This window comes from Sus scrofa, chromosome 15, assembly GCF_054392235.1.
Source record: "Sus scrofa isolate SSC_HxYL_T2T_F1_AM1 chromosome 15, Sscrofa_HxYL_maternal_Yorkshire_Landrace_v2.0, whole genome shotgun sequence".
Classification (NCBI taxonomy): Eukaryota; Metazoa; Chordata; class Mammalia; order Artiodactyla; family Suidae; genus Sus; species Sus scrofa.
The window spans coordinates 135,052,037-135,069,728 of NC_139397.1; the positions used below are offsets into that span (position 1 = coordinate 135,052,037).

General features: G+C 51.0%; 3 protein-coding genes across 55 annotated transcripts in view; 2 read left to right on the forward strand and 1 right to left on the reverse strand.

Moving 5' to 3' along the window:
- The first annotated feature begins 33 nt into the window (after positions 1-33).
- On the forward strand, positions 34-4,047 carry BCS1L (BCS1 homolog, ubiquinol-cytochrome c reductase complex chaperone). 5 transcript variants are annotated; one of them, XR_014828810.1, is made up of 9 exons: positions 34-122; positions 1,082-1,122; positions 1,332-1,700; positions 1,802-1,941; positions 2,147-2,341; positions 2,776-2,870; positions 3,107-3,276; positions 3,480-3,597; positions 3,735-4,047. XR_014828810.1 is itself a non-coding variant. In NM_001243676.1 (9 exon segments), coding segments are annotated over 7 exon segments (1,260 nt in total). In that variant the 5' UTR covers positions 75-122; positions 1,082-1,122; positions 1,332-1,380; the 3' UTR covers positions 3,988-4,047.
- A 449-nt stretch (positions 4,048-4,496) lies between these two features.
- RNF25 (ring finger protein 25) lies at positions 4,497-11,612 on the reverse strand. 2 transcript variants are annotated; one of them, XM_021076486.2, is made up of 10 exons: positions 11,537-11,612; positions 8,895-8,969; positions 8,551-8,653; positions 8,391-8,458; positions 8,217-8,286; positions 6,424-6,495; positions 6,198-6,341; positions 5,747-5,836; positions 5,343-5,477; positions 4,497-5,144 (listed from the first exon to the last, which is right to left on the reverse strand). In XM_021076486.2, the coding sequence occupies exons 1-10, from the start codon at positions 11,575-11,577 to the stop codon at positions 4,566-4,568; spliced, it is 1,377 nt and encodes a 458-aa protein (XP_020932145.2). In that variant the 5' UTR covers positions 11,578-11,612; the 3' UTR covers positions 4,497-4,565. The 2 variants fall into 2 exon arrangements, with proteins under 2 accessions (XP_020932145.2, XP_020932144.2); XM_021076485.2 differs by having other exon boundaries at positions 5,747-5,839.
- Positions 11,613-11,704: 92 nt separating this feature from the next.
- STK36 (serine/threonine kinase 36) overlaps positions 11,705-17,692 on the forward strand; it is a 28,904-nt gene continuing 22,916 nt past the window's right edge. For 8 of the 48 annotated variants that reach the window (XR_014830112.1, XR_014830115.1, XM_085000433.1 and 5 more), the window contains exons 1-6: positions 11,912-12,035; positions 12,411-12,588; positions 13,830-13,970; positions 14,081-14,158; positions 15,753-15,883; positions 16,125-16,374. Coding sequence is in view for 29 of the 48 variants with exons in the window: in XM_085000401.1 (XP_084856527.1) it covers positions 12,505-12,588; positions 13,830-13,970; positions 14,081-14,158; positions 15,753-15,883; positions 16,125-16,374 (684 nt within the window). In the remaining 19 variants the exon portion in view is untranslated. Of the gene's footprint in view, positions 11,835-11,911; positions 12,049-12,410; positions 12,680-12,826; positions 12,910-12,959; positions 13,165-13,829; positions 13,971-14,080; positions 14,159-15,752; positions 15,884-16,124; positions 16,375-17,692 lie in introns of those variants that run through there. The other 40 variants (XR_014830113.1, XR_014830116.1, XM_085000434.1 and 37 more) reach the window with 12 other exon arrangements.

Consider the following 17,692-nt stretch of genomic DNA (forward strand, 5'->3'; position numbering starts at 1 on the left):
TGGCCCTCTTGGTGGGTGTGGCGGGAAGTAGGGGAAATAACTCAGGGGGCGGGGCCTGGAGGCGCTTCCCCCAAGAGCGCGGAGGTGAAACCATCGAGAGGGAGGGCCAGAGAGTCATGGCGGTAAGGGGGCGGAGTGACCTATTACTCCAAACCACGCTGCTGGCGGCGCGAGCTGGGGTGTAGTGGGGTTCCGGAGGGGACTTCTGGGCGTCCCACAAGGACCGGGGGCAGGAACGGCTTTGTGGCCTTCCGTGCATAGGAATTGGGGGAATTCTGGATCCTATTCTGAGCCTCACCCGAGGTCACTGCTGTCTATTCACCGCCCTGCGTGTCAGGCGCAGAGCCAAGTGGCAGGGGTCGAGGGAGGTGTGCTAGAAACGATTTGACCTCCTACCCTTCGGGATCTGACAGTCTAGAATCAGACCTGGGTACATTTTATTGGGGAGAATTCAGGAAAATCTCCATGGAGGAAGTAGCAGATGGGTAGGACTTCACCTGGAGATGAGGGAAGGAAGAAATTAGAATGAACCTTTTTGAGTCAGGAGAACTGCTTGGGCAAGGAGGAATGGCGTTGTTTGCATATTTGTTGAACAGAGTATTAGGAGCTAAGCCGTAAAGGTGGATGGTGCCCTGTTGTGGAGGCAGAGGAGTTTTTACCTAATTCAGGGCCCTGTTGAGAGCCAGCTATTGGAGGAGTAGGGAAAGTAATGGGATTGAAGCAGATCCTTCTGAAGAAAGATCTGGGCCCTTGTATTGCAGCTTGGTGAAGCAGAACGTGGAGACCTTTAAGATGCCATTTTAAGAACTAAAGTTAATTTTAAAGAGACAGTTTAGGTGGGAGGTAATGAGGGGCCAAACAGGACATTAGGAGTTGAGCATGTAAAAGAGAGGGCATTTGAAGGACATGACTCATGATAACAAGGCAGGTGGTTACTGACAGGTTGACCGAAGAGAGTAGCTTCTTCATCCCCCACTAACTCTGGCTAGCGGGACCCTTTCTATATTAGCTGGTCACAGGGACCACAAAATTTCTGTCCATCCATTACCCTGATGTGAAGCCAGTTATATTGTTCTCTCAGGTTTAAGGAATCTCCAGACCGAGACATCTGGTGGGAAACAGGTACGAACAGGATAATGAGCGGCAAAATGGGATGCATGGCCTGGAATCCCATCCCGCAAAGGGAGCATATCGAAGCACAGAGTAATGCTGACCTGTCCTTCCTGCTCCCAGCTTCTGCAGGGGGTGAGGTGGGTTGGGGAGGAATTTCAGAGTCCAGTTGCTAAACTAATCTTGTGCTTCATCCCATCTCTGCTGTTCCCCACCCCCAGGTCTTGAAAATGCCTCGGGGCTTGTAAGGTTCAGTGTTTTCCTTTCAAGATGCCCTTCTCAGACTTTGTTCTGGCCCTGAAGGACAACCCCTACTTTGGGGCTGGATTTGGGCTGGTGGGTGTGGGCACAGCCCTGGCCTTGGCCCGGAAGGGCGCCCAGCTGGGCCTGGTGGCATTCCGGCGCCATTATATGATCACACTGGAAGTCCCTGCTCGAGACAGGAGCTACGCCTGGTTGCTTAGCTGGCTCACCCGCCACAGTGCCCGCACTCAGCACCTCAGTGTCGAGACTTCGTACCTTCAGCACGAGAGTGGTCGCATCTCCACTAAGTTTGAATTTGTCCCTAGCCCTGGAAACCACTTTATCTGGTAAGGCTGGGAGCCAGGGAGGGCTCTGAGCGTGGAAAAGGAGAAGGAGAGGAGGTGGGTTTGACCTGTTCCCTCGCCTCTTTTTGACCATTCTCATTCAGGTACCAGGGGAAATGGATCCGGGTGGAACGGAGCCGAGAGATGCAGATGATAGACCTGCAGACGGGGACTCCTTGGGAGTCTGTTACCTTCACGGCTCTGGGCACTGACCGAAAGATTTTCTTCAACATCCTGGAAGAAGGTGTGGGAGGCCCAGGGTGGGCTTTCTGGGGGTGGGGAATGGGCGTTTCAGGGATGGGGTATTTGGCATCAAAGGGAGAGAGGCCTGGAGAGGAGGTGTAGGAGGATCTGAGCCCACGGGGCCAGGGGGAGCTGTTATGGCACAGCGCTGCCTAATCGTGTGGCAAAGAGGACTTAGTGTCTTTGTCTCATCTCCCCCCTCCCAGCTCGAGAACTAGCCTTGCAGCAAGAGGAAGGGAAGACAGTGATGTACACAGCTGTGGGCTCTGAATGGCGCCCCTTCGGCTATCCGCGCCGCCGGCGGCCACTGAATTCTGTGGTTCTAGAACAGGGTCTGGCTGACCGAATTGTCAGAGACATCCGGGAATTCATCGATAACCCCAAGTGGTACACTGACAGAGGTGAGAAGCAGCGAGGGTCTTGGCCACGCTGGTTTTTTGTTTTGGTTTGGTTTTTAGAGCCGCTACTCTCGTGCCATATGGAGGTTCCCAGGCTAGGGGTTGAATCAGAGCCACGTCTGTTACCAATACCACAGCTCACAGCAACGCCAGATCCTTGACCCACTGAGGAAGGCCAGGGATCAAACCCGCAACCTCATGGTTCCTAGTCGGAGTTGTTTCTGCTGCGCCACAATGGGAACTCCTTGGCCAGGCTGGTTTTCATGTGGTGGTAGAGCAGGAGGGAACAGGCTGGTCAGCGCCATTCCCATAGACGAGGAAGAAAGAAAAGTTGCCTGTGGGAATGATTTCTTCCGATGCTGAGGTCCTCAGGCCTCCGGGGAGCAGGCTTGGGAATGAGTGTGGACTTCTGGGGCCGAGTGAAGGACTCATTTTAGGTCATGATCATCAGCCTGGCTGTATTCCTAGGCATTCCCTACAGACGCGGCTACCTGCTTTACGGCCCCCCTGGTTGCGGAAAGAGCAGTTTTATGTGAGTAGACTCCAACGTCTCTTAACCCTCAAACTGGCGATGGGGCTGGTGGGCTTGGAGAGGGGAATAAATGTGGCGAACAGGGACCAGGATAAACACGAGACCTGGGGACTCTAGGGTGGGCTGGTGGAAGGCTTAGGCCTCCAGGACAAAATTAGTACAGGGAGGAGAGAGCAGTTGGGCCCAAGGACCGGTTCCCACCTTGCCGATTACCTGTCATCCCTCCTCCTCCATAGCACAGCCCTGGCTGGGGAGCTGCAGCACAGCATCTGCCTGCTGAGTCTCACAGACTCCAGCCTCTCGGATGACCGGCTCAACCACCTGCTGAGCGTGGCCCCGCAGCAGAGCCTGGTGCTCCTGGAGGATGTGGATGCTGCCTTTCTCAGCCGGGACCTGGCTGCGGAGAGTAAGTGAGGGGAGCTGAGGGAATAGGGAATGTTTCTAAATGAGGAACAGTGGAAGAAAGTAGAAATCCCAGAGGTGATGGAGGGCGGCTGGGTTAGCCCACAAGAGGCACTGATGAGTGGGGTAGGGGTGGGAGTAGAAAGAGATGCTCATTTGAAGGAGAGCTGTGACCACCCGTGCTTTTTTCTCTCTGCCTTCCTCCAGACCCAGTGAAGTACCAAGGTCTAGGTCGTCTCACCTTCAGTGGACTGCTCAACGCCTTAGATGGCGTGGCGTCCACTGAGGCACGCATTGTGTTCATGACCACCAACCACGTTGACAGGTAAAGAGCGAGCTGCTCTGAGACTGTGAGGCAAGACCTCCTCGGTGCCTTGGGAGGATCACGAGGTTCAGAGGGACCACTTTGCGGGTGCTAGGGGTCCTGCTGCTCATGGCTCTGCCTTTGCTGTCTTCTCTTAGGCTCGACCCTGCCCTGATACGCCCCGGGCGAGTAGACCTGAAGGAGTATGTGGGCCACTGCTCACGCTGGCAGCTGACCCAGATGTTCCAGAGGTTCTATCCCGGGCAGGCACCTTCCCTGGCCGAGAGCTTTGCAGATCGTGCCCTTCAAGCTACGACTCAGATCAGTCCTGCCCAGGTGCAGGGCTACTTCATGCTGTATAAAAATGACCCCGAGGGGGCAGTGCGTCATGCTGACTCTCTGAGGAGGTGACCACCAGGACGTGCCCCGCTTTCTCCTCCTCTCGGGGATCAATAAACTCCTACCACGCCACTCTGGTCTCTAACCTCCCTTCCTACCTCCGTGTGTTGGTCCTTGAGTGAAGAGCAGGGGCTATCAAATGGATGGCTATGGGCCCCATCAGACAACCACATGTATAAGTGCTGGGGGCGGAGCCTAAGACAAAGGCAGAAGAATAAAGACTACAGTAAATAGGAGGGTACCCCCTGTCCTCCACCTAAAGGTACTCTGTATACAGACAGACAGATGCGGGTGTGTGATGGGCTCTGTGGAGGGGGGGGTGGGCGCCTTGCATATTCTGCTTAAATGTTGGCATCTACCAGTTTTCCCTGAAATCCACCCCACTAGCTGAGATATCAGCCCCCCTCTTCACCCAGACTTTGATCTCTTCAGGGAACAGACTTCAGAGCAAAACTGCCATGTTCCAGTCTTGCTAGGAGTTCTGAAAGAGAGCCCTGCTCCACAGACGAGGCACTACTGAGTAAGGAAAGCCAAACCAGGCCAAATCTCTTTATTGCCCCCTCCCACTTCCCTGTCCCCCCCGGGTACTGCTAGGAACCATCTTCAGATTCAAGGCTCACGGGCTCCCTTCGAGTACCAGGCCGATAGGCTCCCCTTCCCCGGGGCAGGCGGGGGTAGGAAGAAGCTGGTGTCCGACCCTTGGAGCGCTCCCAGCGAGCACAGTCCCGAGTCCTGCGGGGTGGGGGATCCTGCCAGTTGCCAGGCCCCTTCTCCTGAGGAGGACCTTCCACCCCTTGGTTACGGGACTCTGGCTTTAGGTCCATGGCCTCCTTGAGGGGCCCCTCAGGAGGTGGCAGTTCCTGGGTGTCAATGGTACCTTTGAGGACACTGCATTCCCCTCCCTTTAGGTGCCTCCGTTCGGCCTGTCTCCAGGGGCCTCGACTGGCCCGGGGGGGTTCTGGCATAGCTCTCTGGGTCTCGCCCAGCTTTTGCTGATTTGGCCCAAGCCCTGGAATCTTCTCACACGTGTACTGGGAGGTCACAGGCAGAGGAGGTGACAGGGTGGTTTGAGCAGTTGATGAGACGGATGGTTCTGTGGCAAGGGCACTGGGTGGGTGGGATCCTCTAGAGGCATCTACAGCTGACTCAGGTTCCAAAGGGGCAGGAGGCTAGAAGGAATTGAGCAGATGCAGTGAAGGAGATGCAGTTCCTCAAAGCGGGGAACTGCGGGCCCCTTGCCCAGAATCTGAGCCAACCACTATCGGCCTCTATCCTCCCAGAGCAGAACAAAGCTCACCCGAGGCAGAGGGGTGTGTTGGTAGGAAGGTTGGTGTCATCAGGGGAGGGTTGAGAAATCCTTCCCTCACCTGCTGGAGGCTAATGAAGTACCGGTTACGCTCAGCCTCAAGGTCAATGATGCCCCCTCTCTCCTGCTGTCTCTGGTACAGCCTCTTGCGTTCTGCTTGCTGGCGCAGGCTCTCTGCATCAGGTTGGTACAGCTCCTGGGGGAAGGGAGCAGAAGGGCATGGAAGGCAGAATAAAACAGAAGGCAGACCTGAAACCTTTGCTCTTCCAGGACTGCCTCAGGAGATGGGCTCAAGGTTCTTGGTTTTATCCCTCAGAACTGGGCTCCTGAACAAAGCTGTGTGCACCGAGTGGGGGCCGTGGCTCTGCAGAGAGGGCCCAGGTAGCTTAGGCCCAATACCAGACATCTTATTCGAAGCAGACAAGATGCCATTACTCTTGGCTGAGATTAAGAGGGTTTCCTTACCATGGGCTGTTGGGGTTCGGGGGCTGCTTTCAGTGAGGCGAGATCGTACACGAGCGGCTCTCTGCACACTGGGCACTGCACACCCACGGCCTTCTGAAAAGAGAGGAGAAATCACAGGCCTGCTTCCCAGCCCAGGGCACTCGTCAGCTGCCCAACCCTATCCGCCAGCCTCACCTACAGAGAGCTGGGACAGAATGGCACAGCCACACCTGATGGTAGTGAGGTGGGCCAGAGCAGGGGCTGCCTAGCTGGAGGTCTGGAAACCTTCTGAAACCACGTGCAATACTGTTACATGCACATAAGGATGCCCTTGTTCCGGGACAGAGGGGAGCTTTCATTAATCTCCAAGATACCCAGGACCCTGAAAAGGCTGAGAAGGCCTGGCAGTGGAAGGATAGAAAAGGTTAGGCGAGCTGGCCGTATCAAGCCAGCAAGGGGCGGCGGGGTCGACCTGTTTAGCTGCGGCATGCTGCCGTTGCTGTTCCTGTTCCCGTCCCTGGGCCTGCAGCTCGTGCTCCATGTGCTGGATGTACCGGGCCAGGCAGTGGCAGTGGAAGTAGTGGTAACAGGGTGTTTTGGTAAAGGCTTCCTTCTCCTGGAGGGAGGGCACTGCATCAGAGCTCTCCCGAGCCCTCCACTGGCCTGAGCAGACCCCAGGTCCCAAGAGAGAAACCCACCTGGAAACCATAGAGGCAGATGACGCACTGGCCGTGGGGGATGTTGTTATCTGTAAGGATTTCCTTCCCTTTCTGAGGGGAGAGAAGACACTGTTTAAACAGGGAGGCGGCAGCCAGAACTATGAGCAAAGCTCATTCTCCCAGCAGTGACCTGCTGGACTGTTCCCACCAAGCCAATTTATCTCATGTTCACACGATTCTTTTTCTTTAGGGCCGCAACTGCGGCACATGGAAGTTCCGGGGCTAGGGGTCAAATCAGAGCCGCAGCTGCCGGCCTACACCACAGCCACAGCAAAAAAGGATCTGACCTGCATCTGCAACCTACACAGCAACACCGGATCCTTAACCTACTGAGCGAGGCCAGGAATCAAACCTGCATCCTCATGGATACTAGTTGGGTTCTTAACAGGCTGAGCCACAATGGGAACTCCCCGTGTTCATGCATTTCTGTTTTGATTTTTCTTTCTTTCTTTCTTTCTTTTTTTTTTTAAGGGCTGAACCCGTTGGCACATGGAGGTTCCCAGGCAAGGGTCCAATTGGAGCTGTAGTTACCGGCCTACACCACAGCTCACGGCAATGCCAGATCCTTAACCCACTGAGCGAAGCCAGGCATCGAACTGGCATCCTCATGGATCCTAGCTGGGTTCGTTAACCACTGAGACACGATAGGAACTCCTATTTCTGTCTTGGTGATCTCCCTCTGCTTGGAATTAATCCTCTTCCACATCCTCGCCCTCCCCCCAAATCTGCCCAGCTGCAAAATCCAGTTTCATTGTTTTTCTACTCATTAAGTCACCGTTTATACATCTTGGGGATGGAAATACAACACCTTAGAGAGAAAAAAAAATGTTCAAATAAAACTCATATCCTCTGGGAGGACTTTCCGGGTTATCCCCCTGCTCTGGAGTCAGCTTTCAGAAAGAAAGTGAAGGCACTGACACCCCAAACGGACAGAGAATTCACAAGGCATTGGGCTGAGCTATGAAATATGCATCTGCGATACTGTTTGAATAGCTAATACTCTGGAATTCCACCAAGTTCAAAGCTGCATTGTGGAGGCCTGACTCAGAAGCGCTACAGTGGTCTTTGCCCACTTGGACTCCAGGCCGCCCACCTTCATTCTTTTCTGCATATCTTCTCAAAAACGCAGAGGAAAACAAGACTGTATTTGTATTTTCTGATCTCAAACAACTAACGTTACCTGTGTATTTTAACTCAGAGCTCTAGGTATGGTTTCCTGTGGGTCGTTTCCTTCACTAGGGTTCTCTGAGTAAAAGAACCAAGACCTTCTAGTTGGCCAATGGCCAACTAGCCTCCAAATGTTCACTTACGGCTAGACCCTGTAGCCAAGGTCCAGCTGAACCAAGGTCAAGTGTTCACTTATGGCTAGAAGCTCTAGGCAAGATCTCTTACTACTTTCAGCTGCCAACGCCAAGAGAACAAGAAATGCACTGACACTGCAGCAAGAAAAGATGCAAGTCAAAGAGGAGAAGTAATTTTCTGTCAAGATGCTGGAATATACAGCAAAAGTTATCACAACCCTGTAAACCAACTATATTTCACTAAAACTTCAAAAAGATGCTGGAATAGTTAACTTGGCAAAGCGAGAGAACTGTCTTTCGGGGAGACTTTTTGTAACAGAAGAGCATTTCATGTCTCTGGATCAGTTGAGGCTTTACCTAAACAATAATTAAATGAATGTCTCCAGATGTGGTGGAGTCCAGGCCCATGGCCTCCCCTGAAAGAAACTGCTCTCGCTGGAAGGGAAGGACTTTTTCTAACACACTTCTCACCTCGATGAGCTCATAGAGCATGGCCGTACCCAGTCCAGCCTCAGCCACATGGCTCAGCGCCTGTGAGATCCTGGAGAGAGAGAGAGACAGCAACGCAAACATTAGGCCTGCCGCCTGCCCTCACCAGACTGGGCTGTATCCCAAGCTTCCCCTGCGCTGACCAGCCCGACCTACTTGTGGATCTGTTCATCTGAGAGTCCTCGGGGGTTACGGATAGAGATCTGTGGCACCTCATGGGGATACTAAGAGGAGAAAGTGACAAGTTACTGCCAAAGCACTTCACCCTGGGGCCTCTCCCCTGCCTCCCATTGTTGCCATAAAGTCGAGGCCTCACCTGTGCTGGAACCTGAAGCACCAGAGTGAAGCAGACATACTGCGAATCCTGGTCTTCGGCAGTGGCGGGGTGCAGGGTGATGGAGATCTCCCACGGTGACGATCTGCAGGTGGATGGAGTGGAGACCTGGGATGTGACTGGGCAGGGGCTTGAGGGCTGGGGAGGATGGTGGTGAGAAAGGAAAGCGGCCAGAGGAAGTAAGCATCGGGCTCTTTCTTTGGGGGGGCATTAAAGGAATAGTCTTTGTCTACATGACAGAAATATCTGAATCCAGGCACCCAGATACTTCATGGAGTCCTCTCCTTCCCAAGGGGACTCCTGCCCACCTCTAGTTAAATACATACCTGCTATTTCCTTTAACCACCTGTAGTTCATCCAGGTAGATTGACTCTAACACTTCAACTTCAGAGGGAAGGACCCTAGAGAGACAGGGGGAGACTGACTCACCATGACAGCTCTCCCTGTTAAACCCCACCAAGGCCACTGAAGACTGGCTCTGCAGAAAAATGGCAATCGGCCTGAGTGCACTCTCTTGTTAACCTCCATAAAGACAGATGGGGGAAACGTTTCCTTAAGCTGTCAAATGGCCAGGTAGGAAGCATGGGAATCAGAGTTTTGGAGATCATTTCTGCCAACAGATGACGAAACAGAGTCCCAAGAGGGTGAAATGACTAGCCCAGATCTCCAGTCTTAACAAAGGCAGAACTGGGACTGGGGCTAGGTTTCTCGACTCCCTGTTTAGGTTTCATCACACTGTGGGTTGTTCCTTTGGGGTCAGTTCTCTAACTCAAAAATATGATGTCCATTGATGAGAATTAAGGCTACTAATACCTGGCCTTCCCTACGCTGCTGTTCATGGATCCCAGTGTCTATCTATGCACACTGCCAATACCAGTCACCATTAACCTCCTCAAAGGAGAGACCCACCTGAACAGAACAGAGCTATGTGGTATAAAGGCTGTGCTCTAGCGGAAAAGCCATCAGTCTTGGAATCAGTAATAGGTACCAATCACTTGCCAGCTACGTGATCTGAGTAGTTATTTATACCTGTAAGCCTGAACTACCCTGTCCACCACATACAGATATCACCACCTACTCTCCAGGGTTATTGTGATGAAAGGTGATTGGTTTACGTAAAGTGCCTAATAGTATCTTGGCCATAGTAACTAATCTATGTCCTGTTTTTCCCCCTATTTATATATAACTTTCTCCCTTAAAAGGAAAGAGAGGATGTAGTTAATATTTGATGTATTTACGATCCCTGCTGTCTGATTGATCTCGATCAACCTGTCCAGGTCAGGATCCAGTGGTCCTGATGTAAATCAGAGGTCACAAATGTTTAATCACAGAAACAAGTTGTAATGACATTGAAGATAAGTGACTGGCTTGAGGCAACAGCTCTACCTACAGAATACATGGAAAATATATACTTGGTTTGCATTCTTTTTTTGGCCTGTGCCAGGGATCGAACCCACACCAGAGCAGCAACCCGTGCCACAGCAGTGATAAAGCCAAAGCCTTAACCCACTGGGCCACCAGGGAACCCTTGGTTTGCTTTCTTATACTGTCTCTTCTTCACCAAGAATGGACATATATACATATGTATACGTATGTGTGTGTCTATATATATATGTGTGTGTGTGTGTATATACATACATATGTAGATGGTATTTCTCAAAATCTTTTAAAGTCTTTTTAAGTCTTAGGCAGATACTCAAAACATAACATATATATAACACAGGTAACAGTGGACTGGTTCTGGATGACATGAGCATCAGAGTCTTAGAGCACCACAGGCTAGTTGTGCATTAGAGCACCACAGGCTAGTTGTGCAATCAATACTGCTCTCTCTGTGACACAGAGGGTATCTTCAGAATCTTAAAGTCCACCTGAATAGGTTGAAAACCACAAGTCTGGATGGTCTCAAAAAAAAAAAAAAAAAAAAAGCCAGCACTGGCTGGGACCCTGAACCAGTGAAACCTTATAGTGGCCCTTCCATCGAGAGGCCCCCTTCAATACTTTGCCCACCTACTTGTGACTGGGCCCTGGATGTGTGATACAGGATGGGATGGTGACCAAAAAGGGGGTGGGGGGGAAACACAGAATGTCCTAGGACTTCAAACATAAGGTTTGGAGTCAGAAAACCTGGATTCCTAGTCATAACTATGTACCTTGTGGTGAATCATTTTCCCTCTTCGGGCTTCATCTAGTCTCCTCAGGTGCCTACACCTCAGAGTTATTAATGAAAAGAAGGCTTATGTATGTTACAAATCCATCCTGACCCTCTCAACTATTCTATGAGGTAGATGCCACACCCACTTTTCTTTACAGCTGAAGACACTGACTCACAGAAGCTAGGTGGCCTGGTCAGCATCACGCAGCTAATAAATCTTGAAGCGAACCTATATTTATCTATTTCCGAATCCCAGAATGCTTCCAGGTTCTGGTCCCTTGTTAAGAATGCTTGAGAGAAGGACTAAGAGAGCTTCTTGTGAGGTGTAAAGCTTTATACAGACAAGAGTCCTCATTAGTGCTGTCGAGGAGGGAGAAGGCTGAGGAAAGCCTTAGAGAAAACAGGCTGATCCAGGGGAAAGGGGGATGGGAACTGGAGGACATCGGTTCCGGGAAGTAAAAATGATGGGGCTGGGGGGAGAGAGCTGAGAAACAGGTATCCCCAGGGACCCCGAGCACTTCAGAAGGAGAGAATGGGACGGGGTGAAGCCGGAGGACAGGGCATCGAAGCAGATAAGGCGCGGCCTGAACTGGCCAGGGCGGTGCTGATGAGGTCTTCTTCGGGTCAGATCGACGCCCCTCCACCCACCGGCTCCCCAGTCCAGAACTCTCTTAGCAAGAGTTGTCAGCATCTCTGCCATCCCGCATCCCTCGCTCCGCCCCACACGCCAGCCATACGGATCATCCGCGGCCGCAGCTAGCCCCCCCGGACCGGATCCAGGCGGTCAGCCAAAGCCCATGCCCCCAAAGTTACCAGTCCTCCTCCCCTGCAGTTGCCGACGCAGACGCCGCCATGTCTTCTGCGGCTCGCAGCCGGAACCGGAAATACCCTCGGGGGCAGCAGGAGGCGGAAAGTATAAGTGGGGGCGGGAGGGAGGGTGGCTAGCGGCCGTTTCTAGGCAACCGCAGACTCCAGGTCCTTAGAAGGTCCTGATGGCCGAGGGACGGTTCGGAGGTGCCCTAGTAAGGGCCTGTGGGCAGCCCACCGTCTCTCCCTCACCCCTAACGTCTTTCTTCTCCGCACCTCTGACCGGTTCTAGCGAGTAAAATCGGTAATAATAGGAGCCTAAAGAGATCGGTGGTGGGGGTGGGGAAGAATACTAAGTCAGGCAAAGTACGCAGGCAGCCAGAAAGGGCGGGGCTGAAGGCCAGCGCCGGTGTCCCTCGGCCTGAGGAGCTTGAAGCTCCTAGGCTGGGGGTGAGAGGGGCTTCTGCGAAGCGCGCGGGCACGACGTGTGCCGAGGGGTGCTGAGGTGGTTGGCAGGGGCAGGAACTTTGGGTGGCTGGAAGGGGCGGGGTCGGTGGGCGAGGCTGGGTGGAGGGGGCGGGGTTGGTGGGCGAGGCTGGGTAGAGAGGGCGGGGTCGAGGGGAGTGTCTGGGTGAAGGGGGCGGTGGTCTGGTGGGCGAGGCTGGGTGGAGGGGGAAGGGGGGGGCCCAGGGTCGGGTGGGAACGAGGTTGGGGTGGGGGACCGGAGGAGACAAGGAGGGAGAACTGCAGGAGGCGCTCTGCTCCAAGATCTCATTTTTCCGTCCCCTCCACCTTTTCTTGTTTATGAGGCCTGGATTGTTGTGAAAAAGAGGAAAAGGCAAGGCAGCTAACTTTAACCTTTCTTCCCTGCCCGAACCAGGCCTCCCAGATGTGTGGAGCTGTCCCTGGAGCAGTAGCCCTTCATCACCATCTCTACTTCCTTCCTTCTGAGGGATCCTGAACGCTCTGTTGTCATGGAAAAGTACCACGTGTTGGAGATGATTGGAGAAGGCTCTTTTGGGAGGGTGTACAAGGGTCGAAGAAAATACAGTGCTCAGGTGGTGAACAAAGACGATATCTCTTGGGTGGGATTCCATACCCTCATCTCCAGTGGAGAATGCAGCCAACATATCGACGTGTTTCCCTAAGGCACTGACTCCTTACTTCTTACAGAGTTTGAGCTCTGAAACGGGATTATTTGGGTTCAGATGGGTTCAGATCCTAGCTCCACCGACTTTGCAGCCTTAGAACTATAGCCAAGTTACTCAACCTGTCTGTGTGTTTCCTTATCTATAGATTGAAAATAAGAACAGCGTCAGATTGATGGGGCTTGAGGATTGTGTGCTGTCATACTGGATCAGTACAGTGCCTGGCACCTAGTAAACAACAAATTCTTACTATTATTATTGTTATTATTTTTGCTTTTTAGGGCCACACGCACAGCATTTGAAGGTTCCCAGGCTAGGGGTCTAATTGGAGCTACAGCTGCCAGCCTACACCACAGCTATAGCAGTGCAGGATCTGAGCTGAGTCTGCGACGTACACCACAACTCACTGAGCGAGTCCAGGGATCAAACCTGCAACCTCGTGGATCCTAGTTGGATTCGTTTCTGCTGTGCCACGATGGGAACTCTGTAAACAACAAATTATTAACAATTATTATTCTCCATCGTGCCATGTAGGAAGAGATAACTGCCTGAACTCTATTCTTCCCTTTTCATTTTTCCTTCCTTCTCTTTACCCTAAATCCCTTAAATCTTGAGTTCTTTATCCAGATAGAAACACCTTTCCCAGAATCCACCAAAGGGGTCTTTCTGGCAGAGGCTGTTTCCTCCTAGGGCAAGAAGCAGGGGAAGCCTGGTAAGGCCACAGTACCACAGGGCAAATGGGGTGGGAGACTAGCAAGTATAGGGAAAATTGCTCAAACAGTCTAAATTTTGAGATCTGGAGCTCTGAAGCTAATAATTCTTTTTCTTTCTTTCTTTCTTTCTTTTTTTTTTTTTTTGGTCTTTTTGTCTTTTTAGGGCCACACCCATGGCATATGGAGGTGCCCAGGCTAGGGGTCTAATCGGAGCCTACGCCAGAGCCACAGCAATGCTAGATCCGAGCCACATCTGCAACCTATACCACAGCTCACGGCAATGCTGGATCCTTAACCCTCTGAGCGAGGCCAGGGATTCAACCCACAACCTCATGGTTCCTAGTTGGATTCGTTTCCACTGCGCCACAACGGGAACTCCCCGAAGCTAATATTTCAATAGTGTGGTTAGGCCCTGACTCTTCACCTTACCACTGACAGGTGGTGGCCCTGAAGTTCATTCCAAAATTGGGACGCTCAGAGAAGGAGCTGAGGAATCTGCAACGGGAGATCGAAATCATGCGGGGTCTGCGACATCCCAACATTGTGCATATGCTCGACAGCTTTGAGACTGACAAAGAGGTGCACTCTGGTTTGGGGTCACCTCTCCCCAAGAAGAAGGGTCCCAGGAATTTCCTAGCCGCAAAATGCATAAATGTGGGGCCATTAGTACCATTGCCTTCTCCCTGCAGGTGGTGGTAGTGACAGATTACGCTGAGGGAGAGCTCTTTCAAATTCTAGAAGATGATGGAAAACTTCCTGAAGACCAGGTATGTATCCCAGCTCAAACTTGTCCTGCCCTGACCTCTCCTCAGGTGAAGGACCGATAAAGCAAGCTGAGGACACTGAGAGTTTCCATTTTGAAAACTCCCAAGTGAAATAGAAGAGGCTGGGTATAGAGAGGCAGTGTGGTGTAACAATAAAGTATGTGAACACTGGCACCCCAATCCCTGAATACAAAGGTTAGTTTTGCCACTTTCTAGCTGGATCTTCTTAGGCAAGTTACTTTAACCTCTCTCTGCTCATATATGTATAAATTTTTCCATATATATATATATGATTTTTTTTTGGCCTCACTCGTGGCATATAGTAGGATTTCCTGGGCCAGGGATCAAATCTGAGCTGCAGCCGTGACCTATACTACAGCTGCAGCAATGCCAGATCCTTAACCCACTGTGCCATAGTGGAAACTCTTCGGTTTCCTCATTTTAAAATGGAAATAAGAATAATGTCAAACTCATAAGGCTGTTGTAAAGATTAATGAGGTAATTTATATGAGGTGTTTGAAAGAATGCCAGACACACAATATTCAATGTTGTTAGCTATTGAAGTTCCCTCATGGCTCAGTGAGTTACAAACCCAACTAGTATCCACAAGGATGTGAGTTTGATCCCTGGCTCTGCTCAGCGGGTTAAGGATCTGGCGTTGCCATGAGCTGTGGTGTAGGTCACAGATGCAGCTTGGATCTGCTGTGACTGTGGCTGTGGTGTAGGCAAGCAGCTATAGCTGCTATTTGGCGCCTAGCCTGGGAACTTCTATATGCTGCAGGTGCAGCCCTAAAAAGTGGAAAAAAAAAGGTATGTATACATATTTGTATACATACACATAAATATGTATTTATATATGTATATACATATATATAATTATTATTAATGGTGTTGTCATTATGGGGCACCTTTAGGGGGGAAGGACCAGTGTGGTGGCACCAGAGAGACAAGGGTACGTGTCGTGGTTAAGGCAGATTTACCACCAAAACATAGTGGTTAGCAGTGGGATTTGGCTAAACACCCACTTCTCCAGCCATCCTCATTCTAGAGATTTCTCTGTATTCTAGCAAGTAGGCCCCCCTTAGGACTTCCTATCATTGCATTCTGTATTCTTCTGAGCACTCATCATTATTTGTAAATCTGTTTTGTCTGTTTGCTTGGCTACTTTTCTTGAGAAAAGGAGTTGTGTACTACTTAATTACAGCTAATGCACATTGAATGCTTATTAAGTGCCAGGCACCATTCTAAGCATTACATTACTTTACATGCTTTAACTCATTTAATGCTCACAGTAATCCTATGACAAGTGATATCATTATTGTCACCTTACGTAGATGATGAATCTGAGAGGCACAAGATTATTTGCCTATGGTCATGTAGTCATGAGACTCAATAAATTTTCCTTGAATGAATGCGTGAACAGATGGAGGGATGGATGAAGGGGAGCAAGCCCTGAGGAAGATATGGAGCTCTGGAAGGAAAGGAAAGAAGAGAAGATGGCATCAGCAGTAGTATTGGGGTGGAGTCTTTGGCTCATCCGCAGACTCCTTCCTCTGGTCTCTTCTTTCTTCTTCCCATCTGACTGTTGGATCTCTAGGTTCAGGTCATCGCTGCCCAGTTGGTGTCGGCCCTGTACTACCTCCATTCCCACCGCATCCTCCACCGAGATATGAAGCCTCAGAACATCCTCCTTGCCAAGGGCGGTGGCATCAAGCTCTGTGACTTCGGGTGAGGAGCTTGACCTTCCGTCTCTGCTTCCAGCTCTGCAGGGAGTCTTAGACCGTGGGCTTGACTTCTCTGGGCCTCATTTTAGAACCTGAGCTGGAGACTGGGATTCCTGCTGGGTCTTTTGGCAGGTGTTCTCTCTGTTCAGGTTGAGAATAGCTTACACAATGATAGGTAGCAGTGACCAGGTCTAGTTTTTACAGTATCTTTTCTCTTTCCCTCTCCATTCCACCATCTCCTGTAGATTTGCCCGGGCCATGAGCACCAACACGATGGTGCTGACCTCCATTAAAGGCACGCCACTCTACATGTCTCCAGAGCTGGTGGAAGAACGACCATACGACCATACTGCAGACCTCTGGTCTGTGGGCTGCATACTGTATGAGTTGGCAGTAGGCACCCCTCCCTTCTATACCACAAGCATCTTTCAGCTGGTCAGCCTCATTCTCAAGGACCCTGTGCGCTGGCCCCCCACCATTAGTCCTTGCTTCAAGGTAATGAATATTGAAAAACTATTTTTGCATCAGAAACCTGTCTTCTTCTGCCCTCTTTTCCAAAATTTTTTCCAGAGCTGGGGCTGCACTTTGCAGGTACGGAATTAATGCAGGAGCTGGGGCAAGCTCCTTGCATTTGTACTGCATTTGTACTGCAGGGGCTTCTTCTGGGAGGGTGTTCTAAGGTCGGTCAAACTTGGGAGTAGCAGGCCCTCCTTGAGCCAGGCTATCCTTTATCACAGTGGGGAGGTAATTTTAAAACACTGGAGACAAATACTGGTTCTCTACATACCTTCTCTTTTGCTCATTTCCTATCAGATGCAGTGTCCAAAGTGATTTCTCGATTTGCCAACGTCATCTTCTTCCTGAAAGAATCTTTAGATATCCAAATGGCCAGAGCTAGTGGGCCTGGTTCAGTGACTAGAGGCAGAGAATAGAGGTGGTGCCTGCTCATTGCAGCTAAGTCTCAGCAGGCCAGAGGAGGGAGAGAGGGAAGGATGGAGGGCAAAGGGTTGACCCTGTTGGCCTTCCCGTTGTGGAACAGCAGAAATGAATCCAACTAGTAACCACGAGGTTGCGGGTTCAATCTCTGGCCTCAGTGGGTTAAGGATCTGGCATTGCCATGAGCTTCGGTAAATCACAGATGCGGCTCGGATCCCGCGTTGCTGTGGCTGTGGTGTAGGCCGGCAGCTGTACCTCCGATTTGACCCCTGGCCTGGGAACTTCCATGTACCACGGGTGCAGCCCTAAAAAGCAAAAAAAAAAAAAAAAAAAAAAAAAAGTTGACCTTTTTTATTTCCTACCTAGGGTGAGATTTGGGACTTCAATAAAATTTAAATTCAGCCTTCTCCCAGATTGAATCTCATTACAGCTTTCCTTTGTTTAACTAAGATGAGTTGGGACAAGTTTCTCTCCAACCTGTTTAGTTGAGGAAGGCCCAAATCATCATCAAAAAGAATCTAAACAAAGGAAACTTAAGTGGGTGATGCACATAGGATATTCATTCTCCCTTGGGGCAGATATGTAGGTGTCTCCAGCAAGAGCCACAGTGGACTCATCATCTTATTTTGTTTATTTATTTTCTTATGGCAGCACCCATGGCAAATGGAAGTTCCCAGGCCAGGGACTGAATCCGAGCCACAGCTGCGACCTACACCACACCTGCCCTGCTGCGCCCCGCCGGGGAGGGACCCATGCCTCTGCAGCAACCTGAGCTGCTGCAGTTGGACTCCTAAACCACTGAGCCACAGCGGGAATTCCTAATCACCCCATTTTAGAACAGTGGTCATAATCTACTAGTACCTTCTATTCCCATTTC